Source organism: Pituophis catenifer, unplaced genomic scaffold (genome assembly GCF_029215685.1).
Source record: "Pituophis catenifer annectens isolate HBS135680 unplaced genomic scaffold, rPitCat1.0.hap2 SCAF_2, whole genome shotgun sequence".
NCBI classification, from domain to species: Eukaryota; Metazoa; Chordata; class Lepidosauria; order Squamata; family Colubridae; genus Pituophis; species Pituophis catenifer.
This window is the reverse complement of record NW_027256882.1, coordinates 270130690-270146307: the sequence shown is the minus strand read 5'-3', so window position 1 is coordinate 270146307 and position 15618 is coordinate 270130690. Positions and strand designations below refer to the sequence as shown.

The following is a 15618-nucleotide window of genomic DNA, read 5'->3' as shown; positions in this document are numbered from 1 at the left end:
TTTAATAATTCCAAGGGCTAGGAATTCTAGCATAACACTAGTCATGAAATGATACATCCAATGTATCAGATTATTTAAATTTACTTATTGTTCTTATTTCTTGTTTTTAAGTACAAGGGAGCCTCCATTTCATCATCATTTTATACAATCATCAATTTAATTTTAATTTACAAAGGCAATTTGCACTTGAGGCTTCCTAATCCTAACAAAATACTGATATTTTCATTGAAAACCTCATGAATGAGGTTTTTGCCACCCTTCCTATTAAATTAATGGTTTGCATTATTATTATTATTTTTTTAAAAAAAATAAATTTGTAATTGTTAAAAAGTAGGGGTGGGGTACATTCTTTGAAAAGTCTGCTGTTCTTTGCATCAAAATGTATTCCTTGGTTTCAAAACGTACTCTAGTTCTCAACGACTATAATTTCCACAAAACTTTGGGTCTCCCTTTACAGCTGGATTTAAACTTTGCCCATACAGCAATTACAACTCAGGAAACTCTTATACAGCGAACTGATTTGTTGGTAAATAACAAGAATTCACGATTCAGTAGTACAGGCGCCATCACTGAAAATAATCATAAATCTGATTCACAGAATTTATAAACAGACTTTCTGGGATTAATGCAAAAATATATTTATTGCAAGCTCTAACACATCCTTCTGTATACCAAACCATAATTCAACTGAAAGAGAGACAAACAGGTAGAATGTTATCTGAGAACCATCCTTGTTTTCTTCACATCCTTGAAGGCTCAAGATCTCTGTCTTCTAGTAAATTTATCAGAAAGCCAAAGCTGTCTTTTACTGACTCCATGTCATCCAAGGAACAGGGTTTAAGTATCCAACGTTTCCCTCGTGCAAGTGGTTCAAGTTCCAAATACTTTTTGATCTATTTAAAAAAGAGAAAAAGCAGCATCTTAAAAAATTAGTTCCATTTATTTTTCCGGTTTACCATTTATTCTTTTCAAAATAGAAATGGCTGAATGCTCATTTTTGGAGTTATTTCTTGCTGCTCTTGACACCAAGTTGATCTTGTGCACTGCATGTGTTTATGTTATGGATAACTAGTTTGTCTAAATCGGAGGTGGGTTTCAGCAGGTTCTGACCAGTTCTGGAGAACCAGTAGCAGAAATTTTGAGTAGTTCGGAGAACCGGTAAATACCACCTCTGACTGGCCCCGCCCCCATCTATTCTCTGCCTCCTGAGTCCCAGCTAATCAGGAGGAAATGGGGATTTTGCAGTAACCTTCCCCTGGATTGGGGAGGGAATGGAGATTTTACAGTATCCTTCCCCTGGAGTGGAGTGGGAATGGAGATTTTACAGTATCCTCTCCCTGCCACACCCACCAAGCCATACCCATCAAACCATGCCACGCCCACCAAGCCACACCCACAGAACCGTTAATAAAAAAAATTGAAACCCACCACTGGTCTAGATGCTATTTTTCCATTATACAATACATTATACAATAAATTTCTAAATTAGAGATATTAGGGACAATTAGTCCTTTGGATGAATAAGTATGTTCAAATTCTCCAAGAGAAGATAATATAAAGACATATTTACATTCCCAAAACTAATTTTAATGAAATGGACAAACATCAGATCCCTTTAAGGTTATATGACTTGAAATATTCAGAATGATTATTAGTAAATAAGATAATTTTGTAATGTATTCTTTGTGATTTGTTGCACATCAACATCCCTCAGACAGCAGATTGAAAGTTATTTAATTCACTGGATTTCACACATTCTAAAAGTTACAAATCAAGTATAAACAGCTGTCAAAACCAATTTAAGATGTGTTTTTTGAAAGCATATGTATACAGTATGCAATGGGGCAAGGATTACTTTAAATTTAACTGAATTGCCTGGCGAGCATTTATGGAAATTATGGGTATGAATTTAACCTTCAAAACACCAGACTAACAAAAGTGTCATAAAATAAGAATCATGGAGATTTCAGAACAGATCCTGGTATGACCAAAACTGACTTCTTTCCAAATTTTACACCCAAATATGAAATATGAAAAGTAAAGAAAGAGACCAAGAATTTTGCAGCCCAGTACAAAGTATAAAATGCTCTTCTTCCTCCATTCCACTCACAGACTACAGAAGCTTTCTTCAAGTTAAGCTTGAATTATGGTGACTTCCTGCAGACCTTCAGGTTGTATTCCTGGCCATAATACAGAAATGGATTGCTTTTGCCGGGGATGTTTTCTCAACTTTTTAGTAAAGTCTGGCATTTTGTGGAAGTCTTCCATTCACATACTAAACAGGTTTAAATTAGTTGAGTTATCTCAAAATCCAATAATAAAATAATATCCACCACATCTGAGGACAGCAAATGACTTAAGGAATTTTTATTAATTTCCCTTCCCAGCATTTGCAGTCTAAGTTCTCCCATTAACTTCATTTAATGAGACAACAGATCCTGAGGCTTTATTTTTCCCTATATGTTTAGATGAAGGTAGCACATAGACTAATTGTGAAGAAAATGATTCAATGTATATTCTACCATCTAAAAAATACTGTATATTTCACTGTTAACTATTTAATAGTAATTAAATTAAGTATTCAAAAACTAATACTAATACAGATGTATTGGAAAAGTCAATGATGCTAGCAATGGTTAGTGGAAGAAGAAGAAGGGGCAAGCAAAGAACACGCTGGCTTGATGCCATCTAAACTGATACAAAAATGAACATCCAACAACTGAAAGAATCTGTGTTTCACAGGGAAGCATTGACAGCACTTGCCTATAAAGTTGCCAAGAGTTGAATACAACTGAATAGTTAAAACAACAGCAACAATACTAGGAGCAACAACTTCAGACACCATATCTTAACCAAAGTGCTAAACAACCACAATTGGAACCAGAATTTCCAAAGCTAAGCAAATCAATGGGGTTGAGATGGGTAACTATAGAAACTGAGTAAGTAGGTAGGTAGGTAGATAGATAGATAGATAGATAGATAGATAGATAGATAGATAGATAGATAGATAGATAGATGATAGAAAATAAATCTTGCAGTTAACCACACAAAATATAAAAACTGATTTTAGAATATTAAATCAACAACTGTCTATAACTACAAAACACAATGAATTAAAAAGATAAAATTTCCATTTCTGGAACACAAAACTTAGTCAAACATGAAGCTTTCTTATTATGTAAGATCATACATCACTGTAAATATGGCTTCCATTAACCAGCTAAGTATTTGTAGTTGCTGAGATAAGAGAAAATCAATACCTCTGACCACTTAAATTGAATTAAAAATAAAATCAACTAGCAAGGTATGGCCAAGTACGGGTTTAAAGCTAAAATTGGAAATATAATAACAAGAGAAATGGGTACATTTGTTTAGTTCAGATGGCTATTTTCTTATCAAACTCAACTTATTTTTGACTCAAAGATGCTATTACTTTTTCAGTTTTCTCAGTTGCAATACAGAAGGATTATGGAACATTCAAAAAGGAAATGCAGAGAATGGAAGGCAAATGAATATCACTTTGAAATGTAGTTGCTAAAGTACAAGATACTATGTCCAATGAAAGTTGCTTTGAAGAGCAACACTTAGTCTAAGTACATAAATGCAACCCTGTGTCTAAGAAAATTTATTTAAAATTATTTTGTTCCTTTTATTCATAGAATGCACAGAAGTCCAAAAAATGATTATTATGATCTTACCAAGTGGTTATACCGCTATGTTGCAATATCATCGAAAATTCCAATTTTATTAAACAGTACTAAAATTATAATAGGTATTAGAAAGATATACCCCGTGACTTGATATGTAATTTGTTCCTTAATTTATTTCTTTTCTTGCATTCTAACTACAATATATTAAAATATAACTGCCATTAAAAATGGCACCACTACAGAACAAAGTTTGCTAAGAAATATTCTGATCACTGAATGAAGTTAATGAGTTTAATTCCCAAACTCACATATCAGAGACAACCAATTACCCTGTCTGAAACACAGACTTGTAAAACTATCAAGTAATTGTAAAATGGTCTGCTACACACGAGTAAGATGTTGTTTAAATGGCTTGTTTGACTAGATGCATTCACCATGAAATTGATTCTGTTAAAACAGTATTTTAAAACCACGTTTACGTTAACTGCATGGGCAGAAAATGAGAAAAAAATCTGGCATTATAAAGGGTGGGCTTAGGTATGAGTCCAATTTTATGAGGTCGAGGGTTACTTGAATGAGAAACTCATCAACTGTGGTCATGCCCCATACAGGAACTAAGGAGGCTGCATACAATTAAGTTATGCTACTAATTCCATGTCAAGGACAATAAGGCCCTTTCTAAACCATCACAAAAGCATGCACTTAAATTATATGGCAAGAGGAAGTTACACACATCCCTTATCATATTTGTGTAGAAGCACCATGTAAAAATACTTATATTTCATTCTTCAAGTAAAAACACTGCTGGTAACTGTATGATTGGCATGTTGTTGTTTAAACTTCTGCCTGAAGCTAATGCAGCATTTGAGGAAAAAAACCTCTATCCATGCATATACACCATAAGGGGAGCTCTTTTGAATTGGAATGCCTAGTCTGCTATTCTATTTTTACAGTAGTTAATAAGATGCCAATGAGAACCCCAAAGAGGTTGAGAGATCATGACAGCATCATCCTGATCATGTTTCTCAACAACTGGTGTTGAAAAACATAACTTACTGCCTTCATAACTAGACACTGATTGCCTTTGCATTAACGACAGTACTTGCTATATAGAGAACCCAAGTTTGCCATTCAACACATTCAGCATAAAGCTGTTGCCAGTTCTCACCATAGTATATTTACATGTATTCACATGGTATACATGCAAATACATGGTATTCACATGTGTCATTTTAGAAAACAGACCTCTTTTATCTACCATTCTTCCCACTTCTATCCTGGAGATGCCTCAATGGTACCTTTAAGTATTATTGTATCTAAAACATATTTTACAATTAAAGTATAAGAACCCTTACTTCCCTATTTTCTATCATCTTAGTTAAATAAAAAGAGAGTATAAGTCCTTACAAATCTTAACCATAAGGATTGGGGTTTTGAACAATGAAGATGTGTGCTTGCTTCGGCAGCACATATACTAAAATGTGCTGCCGAACGACACAGAACAATGAAGATGTAGCCCCCTCCCAATTTTGCAGGTTTTTTTTTTAAGAGGGAGATGCAGTTCGTATTAAAGCAACACAGAATCTGAGCAAATCAGGCCTGGTAAAGGACAGAACCAACCTATTTTAGTGTTACACTTGTTGAAGGAGAAAACAAATTCATTTTAATGTGTGTTAGTACTGGGATGCATCTAAATTAAGTTGTCATAAGGTTAAAAGGAGGGGAAATGTATTCAATTACAAGGCAGAATATGACAGAGTCTGAAGCCAGGAAATACTTTTGCAATAAAGCTAAAGGATCTCAATCATAAGAACTATGTGAAGAGCACAGAGACCCTTCTCAAAGGATATCTTTGATCTAAGACAGGCCAATCTGTTGCTCTCTTGATGACATTCTGGCGGCTCCACCCTTGTTTCCAGTCTACCTCTATGCCCTGGTTGCTGTTCCCAGCAATCTGTATGTAACTGATAGGATCTGTATTACTGTTTCCCTCCTATCAGTTACATACAGACTGTTGGGGAATAGGAAAACTAATCTACCAATAATTTTATACATCTGAGGGTGATATTGAGGGAAAGCTCTAACTTCTATTTCACAATAATCTGGGGGTATCCCTTGATTCACTGTGGTCACCCAGGAGATTGAAGAGAAATGAACACCCCCCAAATAAAACAAACAAGAAAGTAGGGGTTTTTTAATAGGGTGCCAAGGTTTTAGGATAAAAGAGACCTATCCAGTTCAAAAACAAAGAAACACAGACACACAGACACAGACAGATACACAGAGAGACAGAGAGACAGAGAGAGAACAGCGAGAGAACAGATGTGGAATCTTTTTGAAGTGAACAGATAGTAATTGAATTCTTAGATATATTTTTCAGAATCTTCAAACAGTAGGACTTTAAATATATATGGAGAGGTAGAATGTTCATTACTAAAATTAAGTTGAATTAAGAATTTTTAACAATGCATGATGTTGTCAGTTTTATAAACATATATAAACGCATATACTTGCCTGTCTTCTCTGGTAGGGGATTGCAGATCAAAGCAGGAAGCAACAACATTACACCAGTTGCAAATCCATTCAAGATCTGAAGTCTGGTCTAATCCGAGTTTACAACTAAGCAAAAAAACTATTAATTTTTGTTGTTTTGGTTTATAATCTGCATTACACATTTGGTCTCAAACCTGATAGTGATAGCATATCAGTGCACAATGTGAATGGAGAATTAGCTGAGAGAGAGAAAATGGTGATTGCTAAGCTTAGACAGGAAAATGTAGAGGCTTACATATTTATCAGTTATATCCTGTCTCCAAAAGCCACTCAAAATTTCTTAAACAACACAGAACAGTGGAACAAGCAATAAAGTAGTGGCCTTCCAAGTCAGAATTGTCCAATAAATGTTTGATAAAAAAAAACAACAGTGCCACAACATAACAATAATTTATTATCAGGATAAAAGGAACATAAATACAAGCCAAAAAATGATTAAAGATTTTTTAAAAAAGGACACTGGTCTTACATGGCGATTGGAAGGGAACAGAATTAATAATAGGCTACCCTAGAAAATAAATTACATTCCTGCAGTGAAATCATAAGTGAATCTTCTTGTTTTCCTAAATGTGCATAGATAACCTCAAACAGGTTTATGACAGTAGGTAGATAGTTGCTATTAACACTGAAATGAATCTAGGACCAAGATGATAATTTAAGGCACAAAGAAGGGTCCAGGAAAATACAGATGATCAATGGATAATATGTAGAATCATCTATGAACTGTTTCTTCCAAGGTAGTCAGATTTGAGTCAGATTTGATTTTAACAGAGGAGGCTCCATATAAAAGAACTCAAGTGTTTTCTCTATGAGATCTACCTGCTTAATATTAAGGATTAAAAACTTTATGACTATTGCTTCATATTCACAACTGTCTAAAAAATAGTTAAGAGTTAATAAATAGTAAGGCTATTAATAGCCTGGAACAGATGTTCAAAAAAGATAGCAGGGCACTGTGCTTGGCACAGAGTCAATGTGAGACGAAACCGATTAACAATGAAGAAATTAAAGAATAATGTGGAACAATAAACTGTCTAGAGAGCAAATGAGAAAGATCATAAAATTTGATCATAAAGTTAATATGCTTTTATAACTGTCTCACAGCAGACTAGTAATAGAATATTTAAATTTGAACAATGAACAATGATATACAATTGCCACGCAATAGGCAATTGCAGACAGCTCAATATTTATAGAAAACACAAATGAACCTGACTAGATTTTTCTATTACGTGTTGCATTTATTTATTATTTGAAATATTTTTCAACTGCCCTTCCTTTGTGCAGACATGAAAACAAAACACGGATAAGGAGAAAACATCAAAAATAGCAAAATTTTCATAACGAAGCAAGAAAAATAAAAAAACAATCTGATAAGCATAATTGTACCTGAAATATCTGGACAAATAAATTCTGTTTTGATTTGGGATTAAAACAGATTTTTTAAAGAAGATTGATTTTACAAATAATAAGCAGCCACTGCCGCTCCTTTAGAATTGATATAATATACTTACACTTAAATGTACTAATTATAATCTGGCAGTTTCATTCTGCGCTAACTTAATAACTTCTTTGTTGTTGTGTAGTTCTAAACTTTCAGCAATTTTGGAAATTACCAGATTACTGGTCAGTACCACCAGAGTATTATTAGGGCACTCTCTTCAATAAGACACTTGTATGAAAGGTCACTGAGAAGTAGAATAATTGCTATTCTCACTTTTTTTAAGATTCATTTCAAGACCATTTCATGCTGTCCATTCATTTAAATTTAAACCCAACTGTAGTGGATTTTTTGCTTTTTTATGAAGTACTTTCAATCAAGTTACCACCATCTTTCCTTGTTCAAAAAGAGGATTTCTTTGGTTTTATATCTTTTTTGGGGTGGAAGGCAACACTACCTCAGATAGGTAGATCTATTAAGAGCCAATAGGAGGAAAGAATACAGAAAATACAAACAATCCTAAGAGCTCCATAGGAACTTATGCATAGATCTTGAAAAGGATATCACAACACTGTAAAGATCCTGTCTTAGTATCTAGAGGCTGGGGTGGGAGGCTGGATGGAAACAACAGACTTCGGGTCAACCCTAGTAATTCTGAGTGGCTTTGGTTTTATGACTTACTAGTTCTGGAAACGTTCCATCTGTTCTTTCAAAGCTTCAGCTGGGGAAAAATGCAGGTGTGTAAGCAATTATGGGTGTTGGTCATTCAATACATGTGATATTTATTATTATTATTTATTTATTTATTCAATTTGTATGCGGCCCCTCTCCGAAGACTCATGGCGGCTCACAATGCATTTAAAATCATTATAAAGGCTGGCATGCCCACATCTGGGAAACGGAGAAGAAAAGGAAGACACATTTCCATAGACATAAAATTAGAGATTCCCTGATACAAACATGGACCCAGATTAGGCAAAAATATTACAAAAAAATCCCAAATTGGCTCTCAACGATGGAGGCCCTGACCCACCCAAATAGGTGGGAGAGGGAGAAAATGGGCAGATATAAAGATATCCTAGACGAAAGAGGGTGGCTTAAACCAAATGATATCTTACGAGAGCAAGGAATAACTTTAGATTGGTGGATTTATGCACAAGTAAAATCCAGATATCAGAGAGACAAAGAACAATATGGTTTAGAACTGGGATCAAATGGACTGGATAAAGTCTTGATGGGAACAAATAAAAAGACTCTGGCAAAACTATACAATTATCTATTAAACGATGACAAGTTCGAAGATGTTACGAAGAACCAAATAATTGCATGGGAGAAAAATATAGGGCGCAATATAAATTTTGGGGAATGGGAGGAGGCATGGAACAGAAATGTTAAATTGACTAGAGTGGTGACATATAAGGAAAACCATTACAAAATGTTTCATAGATGGTACCTAGCCCCAGCCAGACTAGCGAAGATATATCCCAATATACATCCCAATTGTTGGAAATGTGGCCACGGTCAAGGCACCTTCTTTCACATGTGGTGGACATGCCCGGAAGCAAAAGGATACTGGAATAAAATTAGGAGATGGTTATATGAAATAACTGATGAAGATATTGAATTAACACCAGAGATTTTCCTCCTGGGAATAATAAAGAAGCCATATAGAAAGGAAATGACACATTTAATGATCCATATAATTACAGCCGCTAGATTGGCATACGCACAGTATTGGAAAGAGAAAATTCAACCACCAGAAGAGCTTACAATTAAGAAAATACTCGAGTGCGCAGAGATGACTAAATTAACCTATGAATTAAATGATGAAAAGTCAGTTTACTATATGGTGTGGGAAAGGTGGTACAAGTGGTTGCATGATAGAATGAAAGAAAGATCTAAAGGTGTGTTAAATAATGGTTAAAAGTGAGTTAAAATGTCACCAAGTATTATCTATGTAAATAGTTAAAACACTGCACATCCGATACAAATTGAAAATCTATATTATGTTTATGTTGTTCTATGTTATTGTTTGAATGTTTGTTTTTTCTTCTTATTTCTCTTTTGTTTTTGTTTATTTAAAACCTTAAAAAGTTTAATAAAAAAAAAAAAAATAAAATCATTATAAAAAACATTTAAGAATTAAAAACATTAAAAACATTAAAACTCATTCACACCATTCATGGCCGGATCTCGCCGGATCGCAAAAGCAAGATCAGCGGTCCCAGGCCTGCCGGAAAAGCCAGGTCTTCACCGCTTTTCAGAAGGCCAATAGGGTGGGGATGGTCCGGACCTCAGGAGGTAACTGGTTCCAGAGAGCTGGGGCAGCCACAGAGAAGGCCCTCGCCCGCGGGCCCGCCAGCCGGCATTGTTTAGCTGACAGGACCCGGAGGAGACCAACTCTGTGGGATTTTACCGGTCTTTGGGAGTTATGCCCTAGAAGGCGGTCTCGAAGATACCGTGGCCCTGAGCCATGTAGGGCTTTAAAGGTAATAACCAACACCTTGAATTGTGACCGGAGATCAATAGGGAGCCAGTGCAGCTCACATATTTCTGTTCTGTAAACTGCATTGGCTATCAGGATGCTTCCAGGTGTCACAAGCTTTATAACTTGGGGCCAGGTTAGTTATGGAATTGTCTCTCTGCAGTGGTGTCTACTCATCCCTAAATCCAGCATGAGAGGCATAACCTAGGTCCTGTTCACCAGAGATTGCCAAATGGCGGGGCCCAGGAAGAAAGCCTCTTCTGTTGTGGTGACCACCTTTCAGAAATTAGTGTTGCTGGCCTTTTGCAAGACACTGAAAATTTTTGCCATGAAGCCTGGGGCCCCGATTATGTAGGTGAGCCCACTTCTTGGTCTTAGCTGTCTTACCTGAACATTCTTGGTTATCTTGTTATTTTATGTAATCTCTGTTATTTTTAAACTTGGTTGCTTTTTATTATTTTTTAAATCTGTTTTTAAATGTTAGCCATCCAGAAACATGCATGAGATATATGGCCAAATACAATCAATCAATCAATCAATCAATTAATCAATCAATCAAAATCAACAAATAAAACTTTCCCAAGGCTCCAATACATCTCCACTGATTTGGATTTTAGTAATCCATCAAGAGGATTAATTCGACAGCCTAGACTTGAAAGATACTAAACTCCAAACCAATGGATTACTTCATTTAGTATTTTCACATACATGTTGTAAAGGACTGGCAAGAGAATACAATCCTGCATCAGCCCACAAATGCAAGGCATAGGGGATGATTTTCCCTGCCAACCAACACTGATTGGAACCAGCCACAGAGAAATAAGGGAACCATTTCAAAATGTTGCACACAACCCATGGAGCTAGCTCAAAAGCATACTATGGTTGAGAGATAAAGGAGCACAAGAATGCATGCACTACTACCAACTCAGTTATAGATCATCAATAAGCATGACCAAAGCTGCTTTGGTACTAAATCCTAGCCTGAAACCTGACTGAAATGAGTCTAGAGAATCTGTTTTCTCCAGGATTCTCATCAGCTGCAGATTGCCTACCTTCTCAATAAAAGGTAAAGGTAAAGGTTCCCCTCGCACATATGTGCTAGTGGTTCCCGACTCTAGGGGGCAGTGCTCATCTCCGTTTCAAAGCCGAAGAGACAGTGCTGTCCAAAGACATCTCCATGGTCATGTGGTCGGCATGACTAAACGCCAAAGGTGCATGGAACGCTGTTTCCTTCCCACCAAAGGTGGTTCCTTTTTCTACTTGCATTTTTTATGTGCTTTCGAACTGCTAGGTTGGCAGAAACTGGGACAAGTAATGGGAGCTCACCCCATTATGTGGCACTAGGGATTCGAACCGCTGACTTTTTGATCGACAAGTTCAATGTATTAGACACTGAGCCACCATGTTCCTACCTTCTCAATAATCTTCCTCAAAAAGAAGAAGGCCGGAAACTGGTCACATAACCACCTCTTTCAAGACTTGGAGAACCATCCCCTCCATCAAAAAAGGCAACACTATAGCAATGATCCAACTAATGGATCAATCATAATGGGTCAGCTCCCATTTTCATGACACAGGAGGGATCAGGATCCAGTAAACAGTTGGCCTAGCTGACAGCCAAGAAAGCCCTGTCCACATCCTCAGAAGTGGGATGATACTCAAACACATTCCATAAAAGCTTCAAAAGCATCTTTTATAAGTAATTTATCGTGTTATCTATTATCATCTTACATTAATGTAAAAAGTCATATTATAAGCCAGATATTTAAGAATGCTTCAATAATTGCAATTTTTATTCAGGTTCGTGTCAATGTCTAGATTTAAAAAAAATATATGAAAAAATTCCCAAAACCTATATGTACAATTCTTTAAAAAATGTCTTATTAATATTTTAGCTTCCTAAAATGGTTAGCATGCAGTTTAAATTTCTGCTAAATTCATTATGCATACATGTGATGCTGAAATTAAAAATAATTATTTCGGTATTTGCTCAATCATATCAGTAATAGTCTGCATATTTATTCCAATAAGGCTGCTAAAAACTTTTATTTCTTTTTTTGTGAGGGGGAAGTATACAATGTGAAAGTTTCTATTTTTCTCCTCCTTCAGCTAATTTTTAAACAATTGATTTGGAAATTATCAGTTCTGTACAACTTGAACAATAAATGAAATGTACAACCTAGAAACTATTAAAATGTACTAGTCCTATTGACAAACCAACTGCAACAATAGACTGAACCTACTCACAATATGACTTATGTTATACTACTTTTGTGTTTTAATGCCCAATATATGTCAGAATTTTTAAAAACATCAGAGTTAAGCAGCAGAATTAAATACATGAGGTCAATGACTGTGAATGAACTCTTCCACTGTTCTTAATTGAAGATGTAAGAAATGGAGCCAAGCCAAGTAATGGGGAAGTTGTATTTGTCTGACCTTGTGACAGATCTGTTAAAGCTATGAGCATCTTGACAGGTAACATCTGGGTTCACCTCTTTCTGGGAACTTGGAAGACTGCCATGCCCTTAACTTTTCTACTATAAACCAACTTTCTAATAGAGCCCTTTCTGAGATGGTGCTTTTCAAATGTTAGGAGAGCCAATTCAATGTTGTTGGGATTTTGGGGATTACGATCCTCAAACATGTTGTCTGGCTGTGCATAATTATATATGTACACACATATACACACAGAGTGCTGTAGTGGCTATAAAATATATACAGTATATTAAAAAAACCTGAGATTCAGACTTAAGCACCCTTATGAAAATGGACACTTATTTTTGCTTTCCATATAAATAGAATGTTTTAGTAGGTGAATGCAAAATGTTGACCTCTTTGGTAATCTAAAAAGAACTAAATAATACATTGTAGGCTGTGAATCATTTATTTACCAGAGTGCTTCTGACAGTGTTAAGCTAGAAACAATGAATAAGGGCTAATATCACACAAGGAAATAGCATGAAAACCAATGTGGATTCTCTGGTAAATGAACTATTAATTCTTTTTGCAATATAAACAATCCCTTTACACCCATGGCCTCTGATTTCTCAGTCAAAAGATTCTTTGACACCTTTGAAATCTGTACACAGGAATGTATTCTTAACGTGTAAATACTATCTGGAATTAAAATGAGATTTCAATGTTTAAGACTTTTGTGTTCAGCATTACCTGTAAAAACTGATAAAATCTGATCAATTATTTGAGGAATATACATCGTTTTTCTTTGAAGTAAAATGTGCATTTATGGTAGAAGACTTATATGAGTAATATTATATATATTATGCAGTTTTTTTTCTGTACAATGAACATTTGATCTGAAAGTAAAAATAAAGGTGCACTTCAGAAAGACAGATTATTTTTGGTTTGCATCCCTTATTAAATATTCCAAGATGAATATTGTATTAATAGAAAATAAACAATTTAATGTCTGGGGAAACTGATACAAATTAACATAGTTGAAACACTGATGATGGGGATACGATATTGCATCACTAAAAGTAGTTTAATGTTGCAAATATATCTTACACCACTCATATTTCTGTCTTCCAATGCTTTGACTTCACTCCCCACCTTTCAACATTTTCAGCCTAAAGCAGCCACTCCAATTTATTTAATGGCCAATCTTGAAAGAACAATATCTATTAAGGATGAAATATATTTTACTCTTCCAGGATTGAATTCATATCTTGTCACATAGAATGGACAGTTTTGATAACACAATCACAAACCATACTAACATACAGACCACTAAATAACATTTAAGCTTACAAAGAATAGCATGCACCCGCCCTTAATACTACTAATCTAGACAGAATAGTTCGAAATGAATCACGTGATCTAAAACTTTGGAAAAATGAAGTCCCCAAATATGTGGAGGGTATCGGAATAAGAAGGCTGATTCCAATCCAAATTCATAGCAAATATATATATATATATGTATGTGGCAAAAGCCTTTTCCTTACGAAGATTTCTGCTTCATTACACAAAGATCCAGATGTGAAAGTTATCATTTACTATATTTATAGCAGTAACAATAAAATGCTGCCAATAGAATAATAAAGCAGGACAATATAGCCTTCTATATCAGTGAGTCTCAAATACATTGTAAGAAACTAAAGCTTGGGTAAACAATTGTATTTATATGGGCCCTGAAATTGACTGACAATTACTGATGTTATTTCTGCTGTATTAACATATTGCTTTGTTTCCAAGTTGCTTAAGGTTCTTTTCAGAGGTGGTATTCAGCCAGTTCTGACTGGTTCTGGCGAACCAGAAAATTTTAAGTAGTTTTGAGAACCGGCAAATACTGGCCCCGCCCCCATCTATTCCCTGCCTCCCGAGTTCCAGGTCTTCTTTTGTTGCCCTGCACAGGAGAACAGATCTGGAAAGCAGATTAGTGGGGGGGGGGAGAGGGAATGGAGATTTTGCAGTATCCTTCCCCCAAGAATGGGGAGGGAATGGGGATTTTGCAGTATCCTTCCCCTGCCATATCCACTAAGCCATACCCACCAATCCACACCATGCCCACCAAGCCATGCCCACAGACCCGGTAGTAAAAAATTTTGAATCCCACCACTGGTTCTTTTCCTCCTGCTTATATGACCTTCATAGCATGTCTATGCAGATTAAGCTGAGGAGCAAGTGACTGACCCTAACTGTCCAATGAATATATGAATGACAGGAAGGCATGAACTCAAGTCTCCCTGTTCTTAGATCAATACTCTAATATTACATTTTATGTACTATCAAGGACATACTCGGGTAGAAAGTCATCAAGTTCAATACCCCACCAGTAACCTCTCGAGTTTATTTCTCTTACAAATAGCTACAATAGCTTCTGGAAAGCACAATTCATATCTCTTCCTTGGTTGGGCAACTCATTGTAAACACCACTGCTTTTATTATTTTCTTCATTTCAAATGTTCTTTTGCAGAATTGCCAAACTGATTCACTTGCATTCCTGAACAGAAGTAGAATTTGGAACTTTCTCTCTTTCTATTGCCTTCCTTTCTTTTGAGCAAATCTCTCCATATTATTTATTAAATATTTCTTTTCTTTCTAATATGTCATCTTGATTTCTTCACATACTTAAGGATGAATATACAGCCAATGACAAGTATGAGCCAATATTCTTTCTGATTTTTCTACAGGTTTTATACACCCTATTGAATCAGCAACCTTACTTCCCTTTATATTATGGAAGACTTTAAATTCATCTCATTTCTGCAAAAGACAGACCATAATCCCTCACTATAGAAGACCTGATCAAGCAAGCAACATCCTTCATAATGAAAGAAACAAAACTAAATGGAAATTGTAGAAAGATTAATTCATATCATTCATTATATGATAACTGTTCCCTGGCATTATGAAGAAAAATATATATTCAGAAGTTTAAACACAGTAGCAGAACAAATGAAGGCCAAAACCAATTTGATGTAGGATTGTTGATGTCTTTTTTCCCTTCAAAATCAAGAGCACCTTGA

The 15618-nt window shown here is 35.5% G+C and overlaps 1 protein-coding gene across 2 annotated transcripts in view; it reads right to left on the bottom strand.

Annotated features, from left to right (window-relative positions):
- Nucleotides 1–622: 622 nt before the first annotated feature.
- Nucleotides 623–15618, bottom strand: part of ARL15 (ARF like GTPase 15) — a 165870-nt gene continuing 150874 nt past the window's right edge. The window contains exon 5 of one of the 2 annotated variants that reach the window (XM_070935891.1): nt 623–893. In XM_070935891.1, coding sequence (XP_070791992.1) covers nt 741–893 — 153 coding nt within the window. In that variant the 3' untranslated portion in view covers nt 623–740. The remainder of the gene's footprint in view (nt 894–15618) is intronic. The other variant, XM_070935892.1, reaches the window with a different exon arrangement.